General features: G+C 32.9%; 5 protein-coding genes and 1 long non-coding RNA gene across 9 annotated transcripts; 1 reads left to right on the forward strand and 5 right to left on the reverse strand.

The window, feature by feature from the left end:
- Positions 1-401: 401 nt before the first annotated feature.
- Positions 402-2,234, reverse strand: LOC126676482 (transcription termination factor MTERF6, chloroplastic/mitochondrial-like). Its single transcript, XM_050370702.2, has one exon. It carries the CDS (start codon positions 1,954-1,956, stop codon positions 817-819), a length of 1,140 nt encoding a protein of 379 aa, XP_050226659.1. The 5' UTR covers positions 1,957-2,234; the 3' UTR covers positions 402-816.
- Positions 2,235-4,279: 2,045 nt separating this feature from the next.
- On the reverse strand, positions 4,280-6,078 carry LOC126679282 (transcription termination factor MTERF6, chloroplastic/mitochondrial-like). Its single transcript, XM_050374277.1, has one exon. It carries the CDS (start codon positions 5,787-5,789, stop codon positions 4,620-4,622), a length of 1,170 nt encoding a protein of 389 aa, XP_050230234.1. The 5' UTR covers positions 5,790-6,078; the 3' UTR covers positions 4,280-4,619.
- Positions 6,079-7,780: 1,702 nt separating this feature from the next.
- Positions 7,781-14,160, forward strand: LOC126678192 (uncharacterized). Of its 2 annotated transcripts, none has more exons than XM_050373088.2 (15): positions 7,781-7,992; positions 8,074-8,178; positions 8,273-8,341; positions 8,720-8,809; positions 8,897-8,980; positions 9,248-9,412; positions 10,070-10,257; positions 10,598-10,670; positions 11,144-11,197; positions 11,667-11,924; positions 12,428-12,634; positions 12,751-12,854; positions 13,190-13,334; positions 13,480-13,614; positions 13,736-14,160. In XM_050373088.2, exons 1-15 carry the CDS (start codon positions 7,924-7,926, stop codon positions 13,910-13,912), a joined length of 1,923 nt encoding a protein of 640 aa, XP_050229045.1. In that variant the 5' UTR covers positions 7,781-7,923; the 3' UTR covers positions 13,913-14,160. The 2 variants fall into 2 exon arrangements, with proteins under 2 accessions (XP_050229045.1, XP_050229046.1); XM_050373089.2 differs by having other exon boundaries at positions 7,901-7,992; positions 8,081-8,178.
- Positions 14,161-14,359: 199 nt separating this feature from the next.
- On the reverse strand, positions 14,360-16,184 carry LOC126678864 (dehydration-responsive element-binding protein 2F). Its single transcript, XM_050373777.2, has one exon. It carries the CDS (start codon positions 15,991-15,993, stop codon positions 15,130-15,132), a length of 864 nt encoding a protein of 287 aa, XP_050229734.1. The 5' UTR covers positions 15,994-16,184; the 3' UTR covers positions 14,360-15,129.
- Positions 16,185-17,051: 867 nt separating this feature from the next.
- On the reverse strand, positions 17,052-18,589 carry LOC126678025 (uncharacterized). Its single transcript, XR_008790586.1, has 2 exons — positions 18,300-18,589; positions 17,052-17,351 (listed from the first exon to the last, which is right to left on the reverse strand). It is a non-coding gene; the product is annotated as an uncharacterized LOC126678025 (long non-coding RNA).
- A 917-nt stretch (positions 18,590-19,506) lies between these two features.
- LOC126678024 (uncharacterized) lies at positions 19,507-24,320 on the reverse strand. 3 transcript variants are annotated; one of them, XM_050372879.2, is made up of 6 exons: positions 23,976-24,320; positions 23,655-23,857; positions 23,415-23,474; positions 21,384-23,131; positions 21,140-21,212; positions 19,507-20,042 (listed from the first exon to the last, which is right to left on the reverse strand). In XM_050372879.2, exons 1-6 carry the CDS (start codon positions 24,076-24,078, stop codon positions 19,887-19,889), a joined length of 2,343 nt encoding a protein of 780 aa, XP_050228836.1. In that variant the 5' UTR covers positions 24,079-24,320; the 3' UTR covers positions 19,507-19,886. The 3 variants fall into 3 exon arrangements, with proteins under 3 accessions (XP_050228836.1, XP_050228834.1, XP_050228838.1); XM_050372877.2 differs by having other exon boundaries at positions 23,415-23,528; XM_050372881.2 differs by lacking the exon at positions 23,976-24,320 and having other exon boundaries at positions 21,384-23,109; positions 23,655-23,745.
- Positions 24,321-24,588: the final 268 nt, after the last annotated feature.

The raw sequence follows: 24,588 nt of genomic DNA on the forward strand, positions 1-24,588 counted from the left end.
GTGCAGATTTTGAAAGTTGAGTACAGGTTTGTATAATTTGACAACCTAATCTAACATACTCAAAAACCACCAATGAACCATTTACTTGGTTTACTAAATTTTAATAAAGAAATTTTTGTTTGATTAGAAAAAATTTAGATAACAAAATATGAATATAATATCTCTCAATGAAAATCACATATTCTCATTCTCTACTATGAAAGTCATTGTCATCCTCATCTTTTTTTTTTGATTCTCATTTTTTCATCAATCAATCAACAAGATTAATTATATCTAGGCCATGATAAAGCAAGCGCAATCTACCAACCACGTAAATCCACGGAGCAATAGGATCACCAAGGACTCAATGTTGATAAATAGAAGTGGAGGGATCTAATGCACAAAAAAAGGGGACATGCAGGGACCAAAAAATGCATTATTCCATGAATAAACTCAATAAAAGAAGCCATCATAATTTGTTAGGAGCAGTGAAATCTTAAGCTCTTTTACATTAAATTAATCTTCCATTCATAATTGATGCTACAAAAAATAAATCTGCCGACCCTCACCATGTTCTGCTTTAAAAAGCAAGAGGAAACCAGCAACCTCATGGTAATTGGTAAGGGTCCTAAATCTCAATTATTTCCCTCACCATTTTCGAAGTCAATAAATCTTGGTAGTTCTAAAGCTGAATTTGTTGGCGTTCTACTAAGAGAATCTCAGCGTCGATTAACTGCAAAACCCAGTCTTGATAAATAGTTTATGATCTGCAACAGAGATTTTAAATGTTCAGTCTCCTTATGCATTTTGATGCATCAGCAGGGTCTAAGCTCCTCCTCAGTTAGGATCATTCAACTTCTTTTGATATAACTTCAACAAATGTGGGATTTCTTTTTGGTAGGGTATCACAAACCTACACAAGAAAACCTCTTCAGTTATATTCAACCGTGATGATAAGCTTGTCGACGTGACTAGACCTTTTGACAGAAGAACTTGTATAACAGAACACCGTGGTACAACCCTTTTCTCAAAGCTGAATCCAATGAGGGATGGAGAACGAGCAATATATGAAGAATCTAATCCCATTTTGTTGATATAATAGTCCATCATTGCCGTTATCTTTTTCTCTGATGTTGCCATACACCCTGGAAACTTCTTAAAAGCAGCAAGAATCTCTAGCTCAGACCAACCCCACTTCTTATAGATATCAGATTTCCTTTCCCAAGCAGATTTGCTGAGCGACCTCATTACTTGGATGGCAATAGAAAAAATCTTTTGAGATGGCTTAAGCCCTAATTCCTTCACTTTATCTATACTCTTAGTTAAACTATCCGAGCTTGTAAATAAATCCCTAGGGTGATATACAAGAAACCAAGCAATACTTGATTCCGGAAATCCATTGTCACGCAAAATTTTGATATTAGGTATGACATAAAAGTACAGATGAGAAAGTAGTATATTTGGACTGCGTGTTATAGCACGAATTACAAGATCATCATCCCGAAGAATACTTTTGATGGCACTAAAAGCCGGAATCAATCTTTTCTCCAAGCTAGAGTGTAAAATTTGAGGGCATACAGATAGCACTTTAACAGTGACTAGGCTTGAAAATCCTTTCGAGTGAAAAAATTCAATTTTGGGTAAAAGGGTTTTTTCCGGGTTCGATAAAAGAACTGTCGGCCGAGTTTGTATGATCTTCAAAATCTGGGGTTTTGAGAAACCATTTTTCTTGAGACAGGCAAGAACAGAGTCCGGTTGGTCCGAGGTTTTGAAATTAAGAGACTTAGAAATTGAAAGAGCCGAGTTTGGCGAAACCCCGCAACTGTTAGTGAGATAAGTAACTACAAAAGAGTGTTGATCATCACTTGCATTGCATGAGATGCATCTAATAGAATTAAATGATGATAAAAATGGTGAAATTCTACCAACACATTTCAGATGGTGTAGTGATTTGCATAGGTGGGTATAAATAATCATTTATCAGCTCAATTTTTGTTGTACTCTGAAAGAAATCGAAACCAGAATGAAGAACGAATTTACTTACCCCTAATAATGTGCAATCTGTAATCACTGCCACTGAAACGGATGTAATTGCAATTAGGGTTTCGTAATTTGTAAACGAGCAGCAAAACTATATTTGGAGCTAATGATTTTGCATTTCTCACTGTGTTTTTTTAGGGTTTTAGCGTTTTGGGGTTTTCAGAGGGAAAACCAGAAAAAGTTTGAGTTCTTTTTTCATTGGTCTAAATCCTTGTATGGTGTGCGAACTTATTAGAATCTAACAATTAAGTTCCTGAACTTTTTCTTATAACAAACAAGTGCAACTTGTTTAGCAATTACACAAATTGTTTATTTTGCAGATGTAGGCTTTCTGAAATCTACAGATACACTGAAATGTTACTAATATTTCATAATAATATGATAGTTATCCATCATTTATCATTTATTGAAGGCTTAAGGTCTGAAAAACTACCGACCTTTTAAATCTTTTTCAATTGCACCCTCACTTTTTAATTTCTTCAATATCACCCTATTTCGTATTTTTGGCTTTCAATAGCACCCCGACTTTATAAAACAGTCAATTTTACCCTATTTTGTATTTTTGGCTTTCAATAGCACCATAAATCATCAAATTAAACTTATTTATCTAGGACTTATTTGAATTTTTTTAAGTTAAAGAACTTGTTTAAAAGTGTCCAAGTAGAAAAAGTATAATTTCACCTTTAAATTTAGTTTTTTTGAAATTTTTTATCCTTATAGTAATCAAATCATCTAATTTTTTTAATTTAGAGTGCTATTGAAAGCCAAAAATACAAAATAGGGTGCTATTGAAAAAATTACAAGGTGAGGGTGCTATTGAAAAAAAATTAAAAGGTCGGTAGTTTTTCAGACTTTAAGCATTTATTGAATGAATATCAACAAATAAAGTATGAAAAGATAAAATTGTTATACTAGTTTTTTTTATTGTACACATTTATTTTCTCTCTATGGGCGCAAGCTAGGGACACAACTAAAAATTCAACCCAAGAAGACCAACCATAAATTCTTGTAAGAGATCTACTACCACTCCATTTCGTACCGGAAACAACTTCAAGAGAAATGATAATCCATTCTTTTCACATATCAATAGTATTGGTTTGAGATGTTTTACGATGTTGAACTCGTATTTTATTTGCTCACAATCGACAGGGGGTCTTCAAGTTAAAGATAGTGTTTTATTTCTCCAACAAAGAAAATTAATAAATCACTCAAATTAATTGAATACTAATCTCTCTCATTTGAATGAAGGTCTAGGAAAGAATTTTCCTTGAATTAATATATAAAATCTAATACGTTTGTTTGAAAGATTTCTCTCTTTTTACCTTTTCAAGATTAAACAATCTAAAATTTCATGTGAAATGGTAATAAATCTCCACAATGCAAGTATTGTCAAGCTACAAAATCACGGATGATGGATATCCGTACATTTAAAGATTCCATCGGTTGGATAGAATATAAAAAAACTCCTCATGATTTTAAAATGACTTCTAAAATAAAGTATTACAACAGTAAAATTCAAGCCATCACATTACCATATTCATCTAGTTAGGTGAAAATTGACCACATTTATAATGAATACAAGGATATTAGCTACTCGTTGTTTCTTGGGCATCCAAGGTAACCATTGTTCAAATAACGGCCAAGAGAAACGGACTAGGTTATATAATGAATGAATAATTACCAACAAAACGGATGCGCGACATCATTCATGCAACAAACTAATCATGTGTTTGCAATGTTGGAATATTCAATGATAAAAAATAAACAAATATTAAATATTCCACTACTCATTGACTTGTTGTATAAATAACATAGCACGACCATTACATGTTAGGCCTAATTTCTTAAAAAAAAAACCCATCTTGTAACATTTTTTCGTTTATACCCTCACCTATAAAAAAGTTCATTTGTACTCTTTTTTGGATTTTTCGTTTTCATCTCTACCCTAAAATTAAAAATTTTGACAGTTAAATTAATTAAAGGATGAAAACATTATAAATGATTAATAATATTAATGTTTAATTAAAATATAAGCTAAATATAAAGAATCATTTGAATATTTTCCAAATGAAAAGAGGTCAAATTAGCTCTTTAGGGTAGAGACGAAAATCAAAAATCAAAAAAAGGGTACAAATGAACTTTTTCCTAGATCAGGGTATAAACGAAAAAATGTTACAAGGTGGGGGTTTTTAAGTAATTAGGCCTACATGTTATAACCACTCATGGATGAATTATCTATTTTCTAACTGAATAGGAGACATGAAGCAATTTTCCGTGCTAGGAATCCATGAAATTATGCATCAATGAACATCAACAGTTATGCACTAAAAACATATCTTATTCACCTTATCAAGCACATTCTGAAACTCCTTTTTAATTCTAAATGAATTTCTAAATCCTACATAACAGGAAGCATGGAGCTCAATCATCGTCCACTCAATCCTTCAGCTCTCTGTATCTTATCAGCATGACAAAAAGAACATGTATGCAAATATCAAGCAGACATATGTCTAAGCAAATCAAATAATTGGACCGTTTCTGTTAATCCAACCACCAAGTTGACACAAGTCTAGTACAAATACCCGCGCTACTGTTTGCCGCTACCTCTCCTCGTCCTCACATTTTGCAATGTTCAACTTCTCCTGATATAACCTCAACAGCTCAGGAGCTTCTTTCTCATGAGGTGTCACGAACTTGAGCACGAATGACTTGTCAGAAAGCAACAAAGGTGTAACTATACTAGTCAATTTGATCAGACCTTTTGACTGCAAAACCTGTATAACAGAACACCGTGGTTCGACCCTCTTCTCCAAGCTCAACGCAATTAGTAGTGGATAATTTGCAATAGCCGACGAACTCCATCCCATATGGTTAACGTAAAAGTCCATCATTCTCGTTATCTTTTTCTCCGAAGCTGCCATACACAGCGGATGCTTCCCAAAAGCCACTAGAATCTCTTCCTCTGACCAACCCCACTTTTTATAAGTATCAAGTTTCTTTTCCCATGTTGATAAGCTGATTGACCTCCTTACATGGATCGCAATAACAAAATTTATTAGTGAAGGATTTAACCCAATTCCCTTAACTTCTTTTATAATCTCAGCTAATCGATCCGATGTTGTTATTAAAGACTCAGGATGGTATTTAAGTAACCAAACAATACTTGATTCTGGCAATCCGCTCTCTTGCAACTTTTTGATATTAGGGATAACGTAGAATTCAAGGTGAGAAAGCAGAATCTTTGGAAAGCGTCTAATGGAATGTACAACATGCCTCTCACAATGTAAAAGATTTTTTATGACATTAAAGGCAGGGATTAGTTTTCTTTCCAAGCTACTATGCAGAATACAAGGGCAAACACATAAGATCTTCGCAATTTCGGGGCCTGAAAAACCTTTAGAATAGAAAAATTGGAATTTGGGCAAAATGGTTTTCTCAGGATGGGATGCAAGAATTGCAGGGATTCCACATATTAGTTTTCTAATTTGGGCATTCGAGAAACCATGCTTCTTAAAAAAGGCGAGAACAGCGTCGGGTTTATCAGAGTTCTTGAAACGAAGATTCCTAGAAACTGAAAGAGCAGATTTTGGGGATAAATCTAAATTATTAATGAGGTAAGATGCAGCAAAGGAGTGTTGAACTTCACTTGCATTGCTCGAAATGCATCTAGGGTATTTTTGACAGCTAAAAATTACACGTTTTAATGAAACCCTAGGATCAAATTCAACGAGGCTTAACAATTTCAAGAAACGGGTATTAAAATTCATCATCGGAATCGACTTTTACACAACGAAAAAGAATCAAATGAAGAAAGAACTAAACTTACCCCTGAGGAGTGAAAGCGAAAATTGGAGCCAGTGACAGTGACACGGAACAATGTGACTGCGATTAACTCTCATAAATTCCAATCAGAAACGGGGTTAAAAGGCGGGATAGCTAAAATTGGGATTTTGGAGATTAATTTTGAAGTTTTTAGTTTCTCATTGTTTCTAGGGTTTTGGGGTTAGTAACTGTTAACTGTAAGATGTTTAGTATTAGGTTGTGTAATTTATTATTTTAACCCAAGAAATTATATGCAGACAGAGGTACATTTCACTCTCCCACCAACCCAAAGGCTAAAACTTCCATGGATAATAATAAAATTTACATAAATAAATAATCACTCAACAAATTAAAAAAATTATTTTATAAATAATAATAATAAAAGCTGCTTAATACAGTTATCGATTAAGACTTTTACAACCATCAAAAATTACTTAAATATATAATAATTCAAATATTGAAATTATGATCTTAAAACCGCTTAATGCTTGAAACTTCAAATTTTTCAAGTTTTATCTTCAATATAAATCTAAAGAGTTTCAAACCATCAGATCCGTTGAAATTATGTTTTCCAATCTTTATTTTTAATAAAAAAATTCTAAAAAAATAGATCTTTATCTTCAAAATACCTGCAATTATCAAGAAATTTCAATCAAAACGCACAAGACGTAATAAAATTCTAGATCCGAAAAAATTTATAGATCCGAAAAAAATTATAGATTAAAAATTTAAAAAGACGTAAACATAAAGAAAATATCGTAGAGATTAGTAATAATTTAGGCGGAGAATTAAAATTGAAAATCATCTTCTCCCACCCTCTACACAATCAAAATGAAGATATAATTTTTCGAAAGTAGGGAGAGCTAATTGTAGAGATAGAACATTTCCGACTAAAGTATATGAGTTTAGATAAACAAATATGTTACTTTTAAAGATAAATAAATTTATAATTTCATAGAGGATCCATTTATTTAAATTTTAATCATCCATAAATATCCAACATTTTTAATTTATTTTATTTATGGCCTCATCTTTTAATTTTTTTAATTTTAGTCTATTTTTCGATTTTTTTACTTTCAATTGTAGCCATTTGTTTAAGTCGAAGTGAAAACAAATCTCAAATAAATCTTTCATATTGTTTTATTTTAAAAATTTATTAAGATAAAAATGCAATTTGAAACAATATGAAATAATATAATGATGAATTTGAATACTTTCTCATTTTAATTTGAATAAATGGTCACAATAAAAAATAATAATTCAAAAATATGCTAAAATTGAATATTTAAAAAAATAAAATTATAAACAAAAAACATTGAAAAAATGAGATATTTTTAAATGATAAAGTCTCTATTTAATAGTAGTCATTAACAGGAATAGACAATAATTTTTTATACTCTTATAATATATTGATATATTGATTAACATATAAAAAAAAGGTGCACTCTAACAAAAATATATTGATCGATAGTGCACTCTAAAAGAATAAAAAGCGACTTTTCAATTATTTTGTACCCAGTAGAAGGGGCTAATTGATCCTTTATTTATTATAAAAAATTATTTATTATTAATAAATATTTAAAACAATTTTTGAATTTTTTTTATATTTTTGTGGTTCTTATTTTTAAAAATTAATGTAGAGATTAAAACAAAGGGTTAAGATACACAAATGACCCTAATGTTTATTTTGTTGCTCACATTCTCTCCTAATATTTTTCAAGTCTCAAAAATAACTCTAACGTTATTAAATTGGAACAAATATATTCTCTGACTAACGATAGCATATTTTAACGTTAACTCGGCTGATGTGGTATACAATTAGCTATTGTCTTAATGTTTTTGAAATATAAAATATGACCCTAATATTGTTAAAGTGGAACAAATATGACCTTAACGTTATTAAAGTGGGATAAATAACTCATTGTCCAACGATTGAGGGTATATTTGTCCGTGGGTGATTATTAGCCTTCCCCCTAAAGCAAAAATATAATCCGGTGGAACAGCCGGAAATGCATTATTATCACGGTGAGTAGAGCTTTGTATAACCCCAATTCAGCGAGAGCAATACGATACAAAGCTAAAATGGCAAAGAAGAAACTGTCTCTTCAAGAATTCGTTTCCCTCACTGCTCCTTTACTTGATTTAGAAAAGGTCCCTACTCTTACTTTTGATGTTATTTCTCAACTCTTTAATTCGTAAAGACTGATGAATCTTGTTTTGGTATGATGAAAGGAAGCAGAAATATCAGCTTCTATTACTTCTGGGTCTTCAAGAAACTTGGATAATGCTCAGAAACGAGGCTCTACTATTCTCAATTTGAAAGTTTCCGATGTTCAGGTCAGATAGTTTTTGTTTTCTTTATGCATTTCTTTTTTTTCTTTGTTTTTTGCTTGCATTGTGATTTGAATTTTGGATGCTGTTATGATTGTAGACAGGGCTGATGGGAAAAAGTCTTGTTGAATTTCAATCTAATAAAGGAGATGTTCTTCCTGCCCATAAGGTAAGCAATCTGTCACACAAACAAGTGTTTCGGCCACGTAAAGTATGCCAATGTTGAACTGTTGTTTAAGTTGATTATCAATGTCATAGCTTTTGAAATTCACGTTGTTTGCTTGATGCCTGTAAATTTATTTTAACCAATGGGGAGGAGGGAAGCTATAATTGCAAACACATAAATGGAATTATTTTGTAATTATTGATTGCTTTGCTAGTAGTTGAATTGGCATCAGTGACTTTTAGTAATGAATGGACTAAAATGTTTAGTTTAGATAAAACCTTCCCTTGATACATGGTGAAGCTGCTTGCCTTTTTATTTTATGGCTTCCAGTCGCCCATTCTTCCCCATCAACATTTATTTCACATTTTCCTGATTGTGCAGTTTGGCACCCACGATGTGGTAGTTTTGAAACCAAACAAGGCTGATTTAGGATCTCCTGCTCTTGGACAAGGGGTGGTTTACCGGTTAAAGGTAATTCTGTCATTGTATGTGGGAGTTGTTGTGTTTACTTTTACCCATAAATAATCATTTTTCTTGACTTTTACTGATATTATATAGGACTCTTCAATCACTGTTGCCTTTGATGATATACCGGAAGAGGGTTTAAGCAGTCCCGTACGCCTGGAGAAAGTGGCAAATGAGGTATGTTTCATATTGGTATTATCTATTACAAACCTCGTATGGCATTGTAGTCATTAATGCTCACAAATATTTGTTAGGGAGCTTGAAAAATCTTACGAGCAAACATGCAGCTATTCAACTTTTTATGCCCTATCATTTTCTTAATTAGCAAGCTAGTATACTGCACCTTTTAGCTTGTCGCTAAAAGCTTCAAAGTCCATAAATGGTGGATAAGGAGAAATCACTCATCAAGATATCTATGGATTGCCTAAATTTTGACTTATACAGGTGACTTATCGGAGAATGAAAGATACATTAATTCAATTGAGCAAAGGCATACAGAGGGGTCCTGCTTCTGATTTAGTTCCTGTTTTATTTGGAGAGAGTCTTCCTACAATGTCAAAGAAGGATGTTACATTCACTCCGTTTAACTCCAATCTTGATCATTCTCAGGTGCATATTTGCATGTGTACACCCTTTTACCATTCTGAGACTGTAGCGTATTTTTACAATGTTCTTCGTTGACCCTTCAATGTTCTTCTATAAACTGATTCATAATTTTCAATTTCTTTTTCTTGCTCTTCATTAACTTTTGTGTTCGAAAGATATTTCTTTTATAATATGGATAATTCATTCTTCTGCTTATATCATAAAAAAATTTTAAATTGGTAAAGTACTTCAGATAGATTCTTTTAAAGTATACTACCAACTCGTTGAAGGTGTCTTTAGGCATTACCGCATTAAAACATGAATTTTTGGCCATGTTTGGTTCATGGAATTGGTGCAGAATGGAATAGCAATTCCATATGAAATGACTATTCTTTGCTTTGGTTCACGGAATAGTTATTTTATGGAATTTCTATTCCATGATTTTGTGTAATAAACATTCCTCTTAAAAAGTAAAGAATAGCTATTCCATTCCTTATAGAATAGATATTCCATTCCATGAACCAAACATGGCTATTATTGAACTATTTCTCAGCTTGCATTGGCATGAAGTTTCTCCATTTTTTTCTTTGTGTAGTAGTTTTTTACTAGATGTTATGAATCTCCTCAATCTAAAGAACCTTATTTGTTGTTTCTTTTTGTTTTCTTGTTTGTTTGGTCAAGAAAGATGCAATTTCGAAGGCCTTGTCATCAAAGAATGTGTTTTTGTTGCATGGGCCACCTGGAACTGGGAAAACGACAACTGTGGTAGAAATCATATTACAAGAAGTAAAACGTGGAGCGAAAATTCTTGCTTGTGCCGCTTCAAATATAGCAGTGGACAACATTGTTGAGAGAATTATTCCTCACAGGTATAGAAAAGCATTAATGGTTGTTCCACCCAAGTATAGACAAGCATTGGTGTAATGATATGTTTCTTCTGCAATCTAGAAAGGATGTTTTCAGTCTCAAGTAATGCTATCTAATCATGACTAATTTGATACCACTTACATTAGTGAAAAATAAAAGGTTGTTAGAGCATGTAAGCCTGAGAAATCATTTCATATGAGGCTAACATTGACAACAAGCACTTAAACTTTGGAATTTAAGAATCTTGCTTGTTATTTCCATTTGACATAGATGCTGTTAACCATTAAAGGTTTCTATCTTTTTGGAGGTTAATTTTCATTCTTACTTTGTGATTTCCTTAAGAGTGAAATTGGTGAGAGTGGGGCACCCTGCACGACTACTACCTCAAGTGTTGGATAGCGCACTTGATGCACAGGTATTTAAATGTACTCTCTTTTCAAATTAAAAAGATCGAAAGCCTGAGTTTCTTATCATTTTCGACGATCTGCTTGAGCTATTTGTCTATCTAGTAGTATCCCATTCATGAGGTTTGCCTGTTAATATGGATATCTATCTTATTCAAAATAAAATATGAGATATGGCTGCAATCTCATTGTCCTGATAATAGTCAATCAGCAGCTTATGCGGCTTTAGTATATGCAGACATATAATGCTAGTTTTTACTTATATTAGTATCTTTCAGCCATGTAAAACCTTCAGATACTTCTCTTTGAGCCTTTCAGCTAGCAAATGTGGTGATGTGGATGGGTTATTCATTTATTTCTTGTTCATCTTTCTGCAACTTTCTGTTCAAATAGGAAGTATTTAACAATTGTTTTTACCCACATAATCCTGCCGGATTAGTATTTTATTTCTTATTTATCCTGTTTTAATTTTCTCTACTTTCAGGTTTTAAAGGGCGACAATAGCTCTCTTGCAAATGACATTAGGAAGGAGATGAAGGTAGATATTTTGGATGACAACTTGCACTTGCTTTTAATCTATTTCCCTTCAATTAAATGAAAGGTTTCCTTTGATTGCTGCTCTACTATGAACATTTGGCTCCTATTATTTGCTTCAGTAAAGTTTAGTTCTAAATGTACAGAACAATAACACCTTTTATGTAGACCTATTTTCCTTTATGCACTAATATTTTGTGCAATATCATGGTTTAAGTGCCAAAATACAAATATTTAAAGCCTGACTCCAATTGCGCGAGTTTATGTGGTTAATGATGGAAGAAGTTGGAGCCAGGCCAAGTGCCACTATCCAGGCTTTCAACTGTCTTCTGCAATCTATGAGAGTATGAATTGGAGAAACATGGGACATAATGTTCATTTTGGAAGTCTCCCTTTTCTGAAGTTTATTCAGTATTGAGCTTATATTGATATGTACTATAATCTCACAAAATGCTCTTTTTGCATTCCTTTAGGCATTGAATGGAAAGTTATTGAAAACCAAGGACAGGAACACAAAAAGAGAGATCCAAAAGGAGCTCAGGACTCTTTCAAAAGAAGAACGCAAAAGACAGCAACTAGCTGTCACGGATGTATTAAAAAATGCAGATGTGGTATTAACAACTTTGACTGGTGCATTATCTCGCAAGCTGGACAGCACCTCTTTTGATTTGGTTATTATTGATGAAGCTGCTCAAGCACTTGAGATAGCTTGCTGGATTGCTTTGTTAAAGGTGATGGTCGATTAACTCGATTCCATTGTCTTGGATGCAATGTTTATTCATGTGAACTTAAAAAGCTTGCGTTTAATTTCACTGAAATTCTCAAGAGTGATAGATGTCTAGAACTGTGGTGCATTTCATATGATGTGCACACATGTGAGACTGGAAAACGTGTATTTATGGACAGCCAAAGGCAATTATTTAAGATGTGGATTTGATAAGTTTCTCATGCAATATAAGTGCATTATCTGATTATAAACTAGTTGAGATATATATTTGGTTACTTAGAAATGTTTGCAGGTCTTAACTTTCAATAAAGACTATATGAATTGTTCGACGATATAAATATACATCGTGTTTATCTGGTATACTGCTCTTCCTTAATGATTCTTCATGTTATTTGAGAAACAGAAGAAATTATGGTTTTGCACGAGTTAACAATCCAGGCATTAGTTCTTTTTCTTTTTTGAATTAAACTCCAAGCATTAGTTACTGAGCTGTGGTCATTCTTCTAGGGATCAAGGTGTATACTTGCTGGAGACCATCTTCAGCTTCCTCCAACTATCCAAAGTGTTGAAGCTGAGAAGAAAGGCTTAGGAAGGACCCTCTTTGAACGCCTTGCGGACCTGTACGGAGATGAAGTTACATCAATGCTTACAGTTCAGTACCGCATGCATGAGCTTATTATGAACTGGTCATCTAAGGAGCTCTACGACAGTAAGGTGCGAATTCAACTTCAAATTTTGGTAGCCTAGTAAGTCTTTTGGTGATCAGATCAGAATGTCTTCAAATTCTAATTCATGGGCAAAGTCTAATTCATGCTGAATTAAACTTTTAGATCAAGGCCCATCCTAGCGTTGCTGCTCATGCGCTGTTTGATCTTGAGGGTGTAAAGAGGTCTTCTTCCTCGGAACCTACCATTCTTCTCATAGACACTGCTGGGTATGTTGTAGCCATTTTCATGATAATCTAATACTTCTGAAAAATATGTTACTAGATATTTACATAATCTCTGAATGGATTACAAAAATGCTTTTTTTTCTACCTTTTCTCAAATTTGAAATTCTAAGTTCTAACTACTCTATCAGAATAACAGTTCACGAGACTTGATATTTTCTACCCAATTTATCAACTACATCATCTAAAAAGTAACACAATTATCCCTAAGTGGAGCGATGCTCATTCACAACTAATATAGATTTTGACAAAATAACACAATGTTTCTGGAAAATATATCTTTCAATAAATTTTAACTAGTTCATTCTATTATGCTTTAGATGTGACATGGAAGAAAAGAAGGACGAAGAAGATAGCACGTTAAACGAGGGAGAAGCGAACGTTGCTGTGGCTCATGCTAAGAGACTTGTTGAAAGTGGAGTCCAGGCTTCTGATATCGGGATTATCACTCCTTATGCTGCACAGGTATAAAAGCTTTCTGATGTTAGAATTCGTTTATTACTAGCCTCTCGACTTCTTTAAATAACCAGGAAACATGAAAAATCTGCTGTCACAATGCGTGTTCTTTTCTAACGGATGTCAATCCCTAACGGCGCAACTAGTATTGCAGGTTGTCTTGCTGAAGATATTGAGGAGCAATGAAAATAAACTTAAGGATGTCGAAATATCAACTGTTGACGGTTTTCAAGGCCGAGAGAAGGAAGCCATTGTTATTTCAATGGTCCGGTCAAACTCTAAAAAAGAGGTATCACAATAATTGTCGTTGCTTACTTTCTCACTTCTCTCTTCTAGATTTTAAGTGTCAGAAAACCTCATCTTCGAATAGCTAACAGTTAAATAAACGAACTTTTTTCTAAACATCTCAGGTGGGGTTTTTGAGCGACCGCAGGCGAATGAATGTGGCTGTCACACGTGCAAGAAGACAATGTTGCCTTGTCTGTGACACTGAGACAGTAACTAGTGACGGGTTCTTAAAGCGATTAGTTGAATATTTTGAAGAACACGGTGAGTATTTAAGTGCTTCCGAGTATTGCAACGAATAGGTGATGATCCATGGAGGAGCAGGGGTCGACAAACTGCATTCATTGAAGAATTTTAGGGTTCCAACTAAGTATTAATAGAAAAATGAACCATTGCTCTAACAAAGTTGTTTTTATCTGGAAACATTTTTTCGACAGAAGGCTGATTTAAGTGATTATGCGAAACCTGTTCAGATATTACACCATGTTACACTTACACCAACATTGTCATCAGTAGTAGTCAAACAGATTTGCTTTTTTCTCATCATAAAGCTAAGGGGTAATTTTAAATCTTTGCAATTTCAAACACAAACGTTAATTTTTGTTAATTCGGAACATAAAAAAATGTTGATGTAGATGGCGCAATATTGTTGATTTGGTGCTAGAATTTTGAAACTATAGTTGGATTTTCACTTACTAGACTGAACTTTTGAAAACAAATTTTTTATTTAATAAATATGAGCCAAGCAAACATGTTTTTGCTCCCATCAGCAGTAGCTTTAGTGAAACTGTGACAAAGTGTCAATTCACCCCCTCAACTTGAATTGAAATCTCAAAAAGTCATTTTTGCATCTTCTGACAATTAGATTCACAACTTATCCAATTTAGATCATTTCAATCCTTGAGCTGTTGATTTGAGAGATACGGGCGATTGAATCAATCCTACAACTTACGGTTGAAATGACCAAAATAGACATATTATGGGTTTAATTTTCAAAAAACGATTTTTTTAGATTTCTATCCAGATTAAGAGGGTACATTTCAATTGACCCTTTTTTTACACAAACGTCCTCAATGAACTTCCAATAGAAAAAAAAGTATTGCCTGCCAAAAACAGTTTGTTTCCAAGATATCAAGGAGGGAACTCAGAATCGGATAAAATATATTTGCAATTATCCAACTATACTATTTATACCGAACGGTTATCGACATTCAATTTGTTATATTTTGATAATCCAACGTTCATTTCTCAAACAACGGAAAGTTATCCAATCAATTTAGGTCAAATTTTGCCTATGTGGCAATCCGTCGACCAAACGTTATCCTGACAACCCATCGGTCACGCAGACAGAATTTTGCTTGAAGTAATTAGATAACTTTCCATTTCTAGAAAAATGAATATTGAATTAGCAAAATATAATAAGTTGAATGCCGGTATCGTTTTATATAAAAAAAGTAATATAGTTAAATAACCTTAAAAAATAACTATACCCAACAAAAATGAGTTATTTAAAATTCTCTCAAAAGTTCCAAATGGAAGCCGGAAAAGCCAAGTCTTCTTGAACATCATAAAGTTGAAAAGTAGGAGTAGATGATTCTGCAACATGATCGCCAAATGCATGCATCTCAATGAGTGAATCCCAATTGAAACTCTTATCTACAAGTGAACCAATCTCCTCATTATTATTATTCAATGATGATGATGATTCCATTTCTTGCACCACACTACTCATTTCTGTTGCTTCAATGTTATTATTCTTCTCCACAGGCTGCTCTTTTAATATCCCCATTTGCTGAAGAAACTCATTTAGATCAATCTGAGGCTTTTCCACTTCTTTTTCCACTATTTTATCATCATTTTTCATCATCACGTTTTCATTTCTTGAACCAGAATCAGAAGTAGAAGACGACGACTGACCAAAAACCCCGGTTTTCTTGAATTCTTGAAGTCTCTGATGTATTACATGAACACTAGGCTGTGCATGTATATTAAGCAAACCACAAGGATTATTATTATTACTATTAGGAAACATGGAAATGAAATTCTTGGAAGGAGCCCATTTGAATTTATTATTAACGATAATGTTATTGTTGCATATAGATGATTGGTGATGATGAAGAAGATGAGGGAGGTTCAGAAAAGCATCAGGACCGTACAATCTCGTAGCGGCTTGATCATAAGCCATAGCAGCTTCTTCAGCAGTAGAAAAAGAACCTAACCAGAGTCTGGTTCGTTTCTTCGGTTCGCGAATTTCAGCAACCCATTTGCCCCAAGTTCTTTGCCTTACGCCTCTATATTCACACATTGCATTTTGAGGACCACCTTTGCCTCTTGTTGGGCCCTTTTTCCATGGCTTCAATTGAGATTTCTTGTAATTTTCCATGGATTTGTTTGTTTCTTGGAGAGCAAGTTATTAAATTTAGTGAAGAAGAAGAAGAATTAATAGAGAGTAGCGAGTGAGAGTTGAAGGAGTGAAGAGAAAGGCGCGGGATAAGTAGAGGAGAGTGAAGAGTAAGAGAGTGCAATTTGGTTTAAATGTTGTCACGTTTAGACTAAGTTTCTCATGCACCATGTTACCGTTAGTCAGTTTTATTAATAACACTTGACACTATAGTTTCAAATTCTACAAATCTCTTAACATACGTAAAAAAAATTATGAATTTTAGCATTTTTTGTGATTTAAACTTTGACAATTTTACATACTGATTATTATTTTTATGTAAAAAAATAACTAATGTTGACATTCGAATATATATTAAGATTAATTATAATTATTCCGATTAGTTTAAGTCCGAAAAACTGTTTTCCCTTATAATTTTTAAAATTCACTATTTCTCACAACTTTAGTGTTATAATTGAATCCGCTTTATGAGAATGGAATTTTAGTTAAAGATAACTAAAATGTGAGACGAATAATAATAATTTTAAATTTAATGTAGAAAACAATAATTTAGGCCTGAACTCATGAAGATAATAATAAAATAATTAGTATATATTATCAACTACTATTTCAACGTTCATATCAATATTCTTTTATCAAAAAATTGCAAAATATTTCCAATTGTAAAGTTGAAAGATTGAATGTTAAAATTACAACACACGTTTAGAGTTCATGATCTGATTTACAGTTCTAAAAAAATACTAGTATTATGCACCTTACTGAAATTTAATCTAATAAAATAGCATCAAGCAGTAGCGGAGTTAGAATACGTATAAAAGTTGTTAGAATAGAGTTAATTTTTTTTATAGAAAATTAATGGAGGGATTTTGAACATGGATATATTTTAATATTTTGGGGAAAAATCAGAAGGATCAATTTTTTTTAAGTGTGATAAATACGTCCTGAATAGAAATGATTTAGTATAGAAACCCATTCTGGGTTCAGCCTAAACAAATATATGCTCTCTCGTGTTCCCAAATAATTAATTGTTCAAAAAAGAGTTATCAAATATAAAAAAAATTACATGAAGATACCATGTAATTACCAATTAACTAAACTCAAGATGTTTGTCTGTTAGTGAGTAATGAATGTGAAGAGCATGCATGCTGTATCAATAAAGTCTAGACCTTGGATTCTAAGCAACTAGAGTTTCACATTCGCTTGCATGAGTTGAATATTTGTTACTTACAGACAGCCACCTCCTCCATTTTTCAGTTTCACGAGCCTAATTTCACATGTTTTGCTGCCATTCACGACCTGAATCTCGAGACACCCTCTCTTCACTTTTATCCCATGCCATGCTGCTTATTAACCAGCCAGTAATAACACAAAAACATATATGCATTGCATTGCTCATATATGCAAAACTATACTCATATGGACATCAACTATAATGCTTTAATCCTAAGGTTAGTTAGTCCTCACTAGTTACTCAATCATTTACTCATAAGAAATAGACTACTCAACGAACGTATAAATTTTAGACCGAATGATTCAAACAATACAGACATTTATCATTTTTATATCAGATTTCCATAAAAATAGCGATCTAAGCACCACTTTTAACCCCGAAACCATTCTCCGACATCTTAATGAAAATGTGTCACACCGGGATAGAGATGATTTGGCACGTACTTGACACCGTAACACTAACTCAAACAACATCGTCTTTTCTTTGATAATGAACTCATTAAACACAACAATGAACTCATAACAGTGCCGGCATACCACATATGCATTCAAGTGCCGGAAAATAATTTTGGAGCTACAATTGCCAAACTTAAAAAGGATATATCATTATTGTTAAAGTTTTAAAAGTGATACTTAAATGGCTACTTTCATGAAAGGTGTGGGTTATTTTTTGCAAATAGCATTTTTTTCATCAATTATAACCCGATTTAAAAAAAAAATTGCTTTTAAATATAGCCAACTTCGTCCAATAAAACCAATTGATCCTGAGGTTGCTCGGATAGTTGACTATTGTAATTAAATTCACCCAATTCGATTAACAAAAGAAAAACACAAGAAAAAGTAGCATTTCAAAAGCTGTAGCATGATCAAAATGATACTCGATTGATTTAATTGAGTAAACATGCCTAATTGCCTATAATTGAATAAATTTTAAGTAGGATATAATGATTATAATTGATAAATACAAAAATATTTAATTTTCCGAGTCATTACGCCTAAATTTGGAATGTCGATAATGAAGGAGATTATCTCACTATATTAAAGATTGTACGGTGTACCTGCTTAACAGAGAATTATTCCTTCATGTTCTTGGTCATGGTTTGATACAAGTAAAAGTTGATATAGAGGTGAATAGCAACAAGAATGTTTCTCATCCTCCATTAGTTCTGTAATGCATTATCTTGAAACACATAACATGATCTGAGAAAATACTAGTACTTCAGAATCAACCTGGCATAAAAGAAGACAGGAACGGATCAGGCAAAAGAAATTGAATTCTTACCCTAGTATTAGGAATTTCTTTTACATTTGAATACAAAAATAAATATGATAGATTCATAAATGATATAGGGCCTAACCTTTATTATCATGCTACATGAGTTTGCCTGGGATAAAGCTTATACCGAGTATGCGGATTGCAAATGGTTGGATCATATCGATATACTTGCATGACATGATTAGACTAAACACAAACACGGCACAGTTAATAATCATATTTAATATGAAAAATTCAAACACAATACGCTTAATAGCACATGTTACACAATGAAAAAACAAGTATAAACACTCTCAATAAAATACACTATTGAATCAACAATATCTAACACGGCACATTTAAATTATTTTAATTAATTGACTAATGTCTAAATTTATTTAATCTAACATAAATACTCATTAACACCCAATAAAATAAACACCATAATAATTATATACAATACAAAACAAAATATATAGTTAAGAATTTATAGGAACTATCAAAACTTACAATTAAACAACATTTACTTGAAAATGTCCAAGTTTATTTAAATGGGTTAGTTACTTAGGTATTGTTTTATCTATTTAGATATAAAATTAATCATGTTATTAACAAATTGACCTGTTTATGTCTTTATGACACGAACATATTTATATTAATTTCATATATGCTTAACTTTGTGTGTAGTATCACTTAATCATATCGTGCCTAAAATTGTCACATCATTGTGCATATATTCGGCTAAATATATAACTGCAGCAGCAGTACTTATATAGAGTTCTGCTAACCTGATGGAAGGCCTTCAACTTTTAAACCTTTAATTCAAGAAGAAGCTGATCCAATTAGGAAACTGTAACAGTAGAACTCGAAAATGCCTGTCCCCTTGCTGCATATCTCAACCTGCAAAACTTAATATTACAGCTAGCATGCTTAATAATTGTTAAAATAATTTGCACCTGTAATTACATGTAATAGAACCATTCTAGTTGTTTTCATAATGCTAAAAGTCGAAGATTCTAATGATTATGCCTTTTTTCATTAACATTATAATGTTTTTGTACAAATCAAACTAAAACAACAGATATCTCACACAATGAGATTCTTGATGTCTAAGATTATCCTATACAATGTTGGTCAGACAGAAGTGAAGACCAGCCGTACCAAAACAATACACAGTAAGGCTTGAAATGAACCACATTATCAGGCAAGCACAACTATATATCGCTCTTGCTGTCTGGCTTGAGTACAGAGAGTCAGCAGAATGTATAGTTAAATCCCTCGGTTAGTTAATAGTGGACATGGTTTAGATCAAATTTATCTAATCTGCAAAATCATAATCCTGATAAGGCCAGTCAGAGCCAGCTAACAAAATTGAACAGACTGATGAAAATTATTTGCATTTAGAACTTGCTTTACATATGTTTCTCCATTTATCCTTAAGGTCTATTGTAGTACGGGCATCTGAAAATACCAATCTACCATACTCCAAAATGTCCGTCCATGGAATAGTTGGGGAACCAATTTTTGAAATTTTTTGCACTCCTTCCTGTAAATTGAATAATAAAAAATCAAAAATAAAAACAGGAACTCAAAATTCAATAGTAACAAACATACATGATGTACAAGCAAACACAACTTCAAGATCATACCCTACAGTTTAGCGCCCATTATTATGGTGCTATTTATTCAACTTTTTTCTTGTATACAAATTTTTTTTATCCTCATCCAGTAATATTTTTTTGGGTTAATGCGATAAAATAATATGATCTGATGCAGCATATAATAAAAATTACTACTGAAAATTATCCATGTTATTCCTTGAATCTTTAATTAATGAACATGTGAATCCTATTGGTATCATATATTATTCTTTTACTTAGTCAAATTAAAATTTTATAAAGTACGAACCTTCCTTTTTATTTTAGAAGGGTAAAAAAAAAAAGCAGAGTTACTCTCATCATCAACTTTATAATTTATATTAGCAAGCATACTCTTCCCATATCAAAATGACTTTAGATACCATTCATACTTTAAAACTACCATAAATATAAATCTCCTTCGGCGCATTTCTTATATAATTTATATGTAGAATTAAAGAAATTATTTGCTAGATAAAATAATAATAAATAAATAAAATATGTATTAAAATTGAGTCTTATAAATCACAGAAGAATAGATAAACTGAATCCTACTTTCATTTTATTTATACAAGGGTTATATATTTCAACCTGCTTTTAAAAAGAGATTCCATTTAAAGAATTTTTTTGTCCAACTCAAAGGTTACCATTATGCAATGTAAGAAGGGAAAAATGGTAGGAAACACAATTTTCAATAGCTGAAAAGGACACTTAAGCAAAAAGGACAATAAAGAATGATTGCCTCAATGAAAAAAGAAAGGAATATAATAAAACTAAACCACGTGATCCGTTTTTTAACTTCTTAAATTTAAAGGAAAACAATAACGAAATAGTGTTTGCTTAACATTTGCAAGTCTCTGTTTCTCTCCCCACGTGCATAAATTCTTTGATGGGTTTATTATAAATTATAAATATTTCAATCTTCCATCTTCGATCAATTTCAAGCCTATCATGGAGCATATGCAAGAACAAGTGATGATATAAAAACTGTATGCTTATTATGTACCTTAAGTATCTTTTCCTCCTCGGCTGTCCATGGAATTCTTTTCCGCTTCAACTGAGGAATTGTTGGGTATAAACTGCACATTATAATTTTAAGATTGTTAGTTGTTACTCCAACAAATCCTACTACATAATTAGTAGGTATGAGCTTGTCAACAAAGGAGAAAATTCATACATAAAGAAAAGACAGGAATGGAGAATTATAAAGCTAGTAAAAAACAGGAATAACTGAAAAATAACTAACTCACTATTGCCCCTCTCTCATCTCTCTCCTTCGTAAACTTATGGAGAAATTCGGCATCACATTTTCCACATCTTCATTTGCAGAAGTTTCTCCTCCATCAAAACTAACATAACAACCAGGGGTCTTTACTAACATTGTACTTTGTTGCTCTAGAACATCCTTAATTCCTCTTTCAGCTTCACTCTTATTTGAAGAAAAAACCTCTTTGTCCTCGGATATTGGATGATCCCCATGACACCTTTGGTCTCGTCTGTCAAGTCCTCTTCCAGGTTGGCACTCTAGATCTGTCTCTTTAGATCCATTTACTTCAGGAGAATTATGATTTATCCCATGTGTTTTTCCTGGATCTTTTCTAAATTTTACTTTAACATCATCACATGATAATATTGGCTCCTCTGACTGCTTATGTCCTATTTTTTCCATAAGTTGGCCACTGACCACATATTCACGCACTTTGTTATTTGTTTGATCAGATTTTCTCTTACCCAAATCCCCGGTCTCATGCATTTTGTGAAGAGTACCTACCTCTCTGTTGTGTTCTAAGCTACAACGCTTCCGCGTATGTGATCTCTTAGGATGCCCACAAACAAATACAGCTAGCTCCTTCCTTGCCAAAGTAGCTTTCCCCCTAGCTTCATGGTATTTTGAGATGGCATAGGCATAAGCACAAAATGGGCAGTAAAAGTTCCCATTTTTATCAAACTCCGGTGAACAACCAAGGCACTTTTCATGAACTGTAAATGGACAACTGATGGCATTACAGATCAACAACTGATCATCTTTGCTACATTTTACACAAAGTTTTAGCTCTGTCCAGTTAGACGGGGAAACATGACTTAGGGTACAATGAGAGCTCAGAAAATGACTCTTCTCCATGGCAACATCAATTTTCTCATGATTAAAGCGACCACTTTCACTTGAAGAATCTTCTTGACAACGATTCTTCAAGCGATTTTCCAAAATTTCAGCAATAGTTACTGTAGGCAATACATTCAAGGAATTAAACTGATTAACAGTATCAAGGTTATCTTTGTTTTTATCACGGGAGATATTTTGTGGGTTTTTAAGAGAAAATGCAACATTTGATGCTCCATATTCAGCCCCATTGACTTCATCCTCCAAGATACATTGCCGAGCTCCACCTCCAGATATACATTCTAGCTTTCTGTTGGCATTATTAACATTGTCACATTGTTTTTGCTGGAAGTCATCATTTACATCAGCAGAACACTCAAAACCGTCTATAGCAACAGACTGCTCACGGCCATGCTCTAAAGAACAGCATTCACCCAGTCCTACTTGCACAATTGGTTCCACATGACAGTTATCTCTCTTTGCAACTCTAATAATCAGTTCAGATGAATTTTCTGCCAGCTCATTACCAAATTGCGGAACTAAAGTTTGTTCCCCTGATTTATTAGCATCATTCTTAAATCTCTTGGCATCTAAATGGAGATCCCTGTCACTCACGCCACCTTGATCTTCCTGATTGTCTTCAACTGACTGTTCATTATCCAAGATATTTCCATTTCTTTTCAAGGGTAATAAATTTTTCTGATGGTAATCGCCGCTCACAATTGGAAAATGAATGTTGCATCCTTCTGGTGCCATATTTTGAATGTCAGTGCCATTGCGGACAGCTTCAGAATCAACATTAATTTCATAGTTATCATCATTTGCATGTACCAGGCCACTAAAATCTCTCAAGGAAGAAGCATGTGGATTGGTACCTTCAAGAATTGCATCTTTCAGCTGTTATGAACAACAGAGGGACACACAATGACAAAAAGTAATTGAAGAGCAATTTAAAACATAAACAATTCTTGCCACCTAGATAGCACAAAAATGAAAATGCTGATACATCAACATGTAGAAACAAACATGACATGACATGATGACATTTTTTTTTGGAAGTTTCCAGTTCTACAGGTTAAAAGTTTCATTTCCAAGATGTGAAAATCTTAGTTGAAGGAAGTTTTCAATGCATCATATGTTGTAATTGAGAACTTTACTGCATAAAAAAATTGGAAATCACCTGTTGTAGAGCACATATCGGCATGGAAGCTCTTTTCTGGAAGATAAAATGACGAATATCCTGTTTAAACAAATCCAAATCCGGTGCCCCCAATTTCAAATCAGAAATTAATGTCTGAAAATAGAGAACAAAGTGTAAACCCATAGCTTATCGTAACACAAGTACTACAATGTAATAGAACAATAATGCTTCAAATGTCCATTTAACATGCCCAAAAAAGAAATTAAACGCAAAAGTTACCTCTACGGATCTGAGCACATTTTCGCAACTATCAGAAAGGTCAACTGTAACTCTTGGAATCAAGTTCGACGACGAAGGGGCATCACTTGCAGGTGCATCAGTATTATGAGCAGTAAACAAATGTTCCAAACATTTTAAAGAAAGCCTTTCTCTCGCGTTCTTCCCTAAATCCTCAGGTAATTCAGGAGCCTCATCAATCAAATCTGAAACAAAATATCAACAAGGAAACAGTAATGGCATAACTTACATAATTGAATAGAATTTTCATAAAATTATGACACAGAATTAAAATGAAGGGGAGAATAAGAAGCAAATAGATACCATGTAAAGTAGAGGGGTGAATTTGAGGGAAGCATGATAAGTACTCAATTGCCCAGAGCCATTCAGTACTTAAATCGGCGGCGGTGGACGTTGTGGCATCCATTAAAATTCAGATATTTCACACAAAATTCCTTTGAATCACAAATTACTTTATATTTCAAAAAGAACTCAGATTTCTTCACCAAGAAGGTGGGAATGGTACCCTAACGACCGGAGATCGAGGCGGTAACGGCTGTCGTCGTCTTAGATAAGCTGGTTTCTGTAATTTTGATATCAATATGGAAGACACTAAAGCAGCAAATATTCAAATTCTTACAAACTGTTTATATAGGTCAATTATTAAAAGTGGACTATTTACACAATAAAAATTGGGAACCGATTTTTGCACTCCAATTCTTTACCAAAAGACTAATATATCCCCCTGAAAATGCAATGCTTCCATCTTTTATTTTGTTTAACCTCTTAAATATAATTATTTAGACTAATTGCTGAATTTATTGATATTTAATGAAATATTACCAACTCCATCAGAAATTTAAATTCATTATTGGTGCTAGTTTTTATACTTTAATAGCTAAACAAAATAGTAATAATAATAAATCAAATATTTTTT

The sequence above is a fragment of the Mercurialis annua genome, linkage group LG4 (assembly GCF_937616625.2).
Source record: "Mercurialis annua linkage group LG4, ddMerAnnu1.2, whole genome shotgun sequence".
NCBI classification, from domain to species: domain Eukaryota; kingdom Viridiplantae; phylum Streptophyta; class Magnoliopsida; order Malpighiales; family Euphorbiaceae; genus Mercurialis; species Mercurialis annua.

Bases quoted from the DNA above. Each gene is read 5' to 3' on its own strand.
- LOC126678864 (XM_050373777.2), bottom strand. From the start codon at position 15,993: ATGGAAAATTACAAGAAATCTCAATTGAAGCCATGGAAAAAGGGCCCA.
- LOC126678192 (XM_050373088.2), top strand. From the start codon at position 7,924: ATGGCAAAGAAGAAACTGTCTCTTCAAGAATTCGTTTCCCTCACTGCT. The intron at 8,342-8,719 runs GTAAGCAATCTG...CTGATTGTGCAG, and splicing joins ATGTTCTTCCTGCCCATAAG to TTTGGCACCCACGATGTGGT. The intron at 12,855-13,189 runs GTATGTTGTAGC...ATTATGCTTTAG, and splicing joins CTTCTCATAGACACTGCTGG to ATGTGACATGGAAGAAAAGA.
- LOC126678024 (XM_050372877.2), bottom strand. From the start codon at position 24,078: ATGGATGCCACAACGTCCACCGCCGCCGATTTAAGTACTGAATGGCTC. The intron at 23,858-23,975 runs GTATCTATTTGC...ATTTTGTTTCAG, and splicing joins TCACCCCTCTACTTTACATG to ATTTGATTGATGAGGCTCCT. The intron at 23,529-23,654 runs GTAACTTTTGCG...CTCTATTTTCAG, and splicing joins ATGTGCTCAGATCCGTAGAG to ACATTAATTTCTGATTTGAA.
- LOC126676482 (XM_050370702.2), bottom strand. From the start codon at position 1,956: ATGATTATTTATACCCACCTATGCAAATCACTACACCATCTGAAATGT.
- LOC126679282 (XM_050374277.1), bottom strand. From the start codon at position 5,789: ATGATGAATTTTAATACCCGTTTCTTGAAATTGTTAAGCCTCGTTGAA.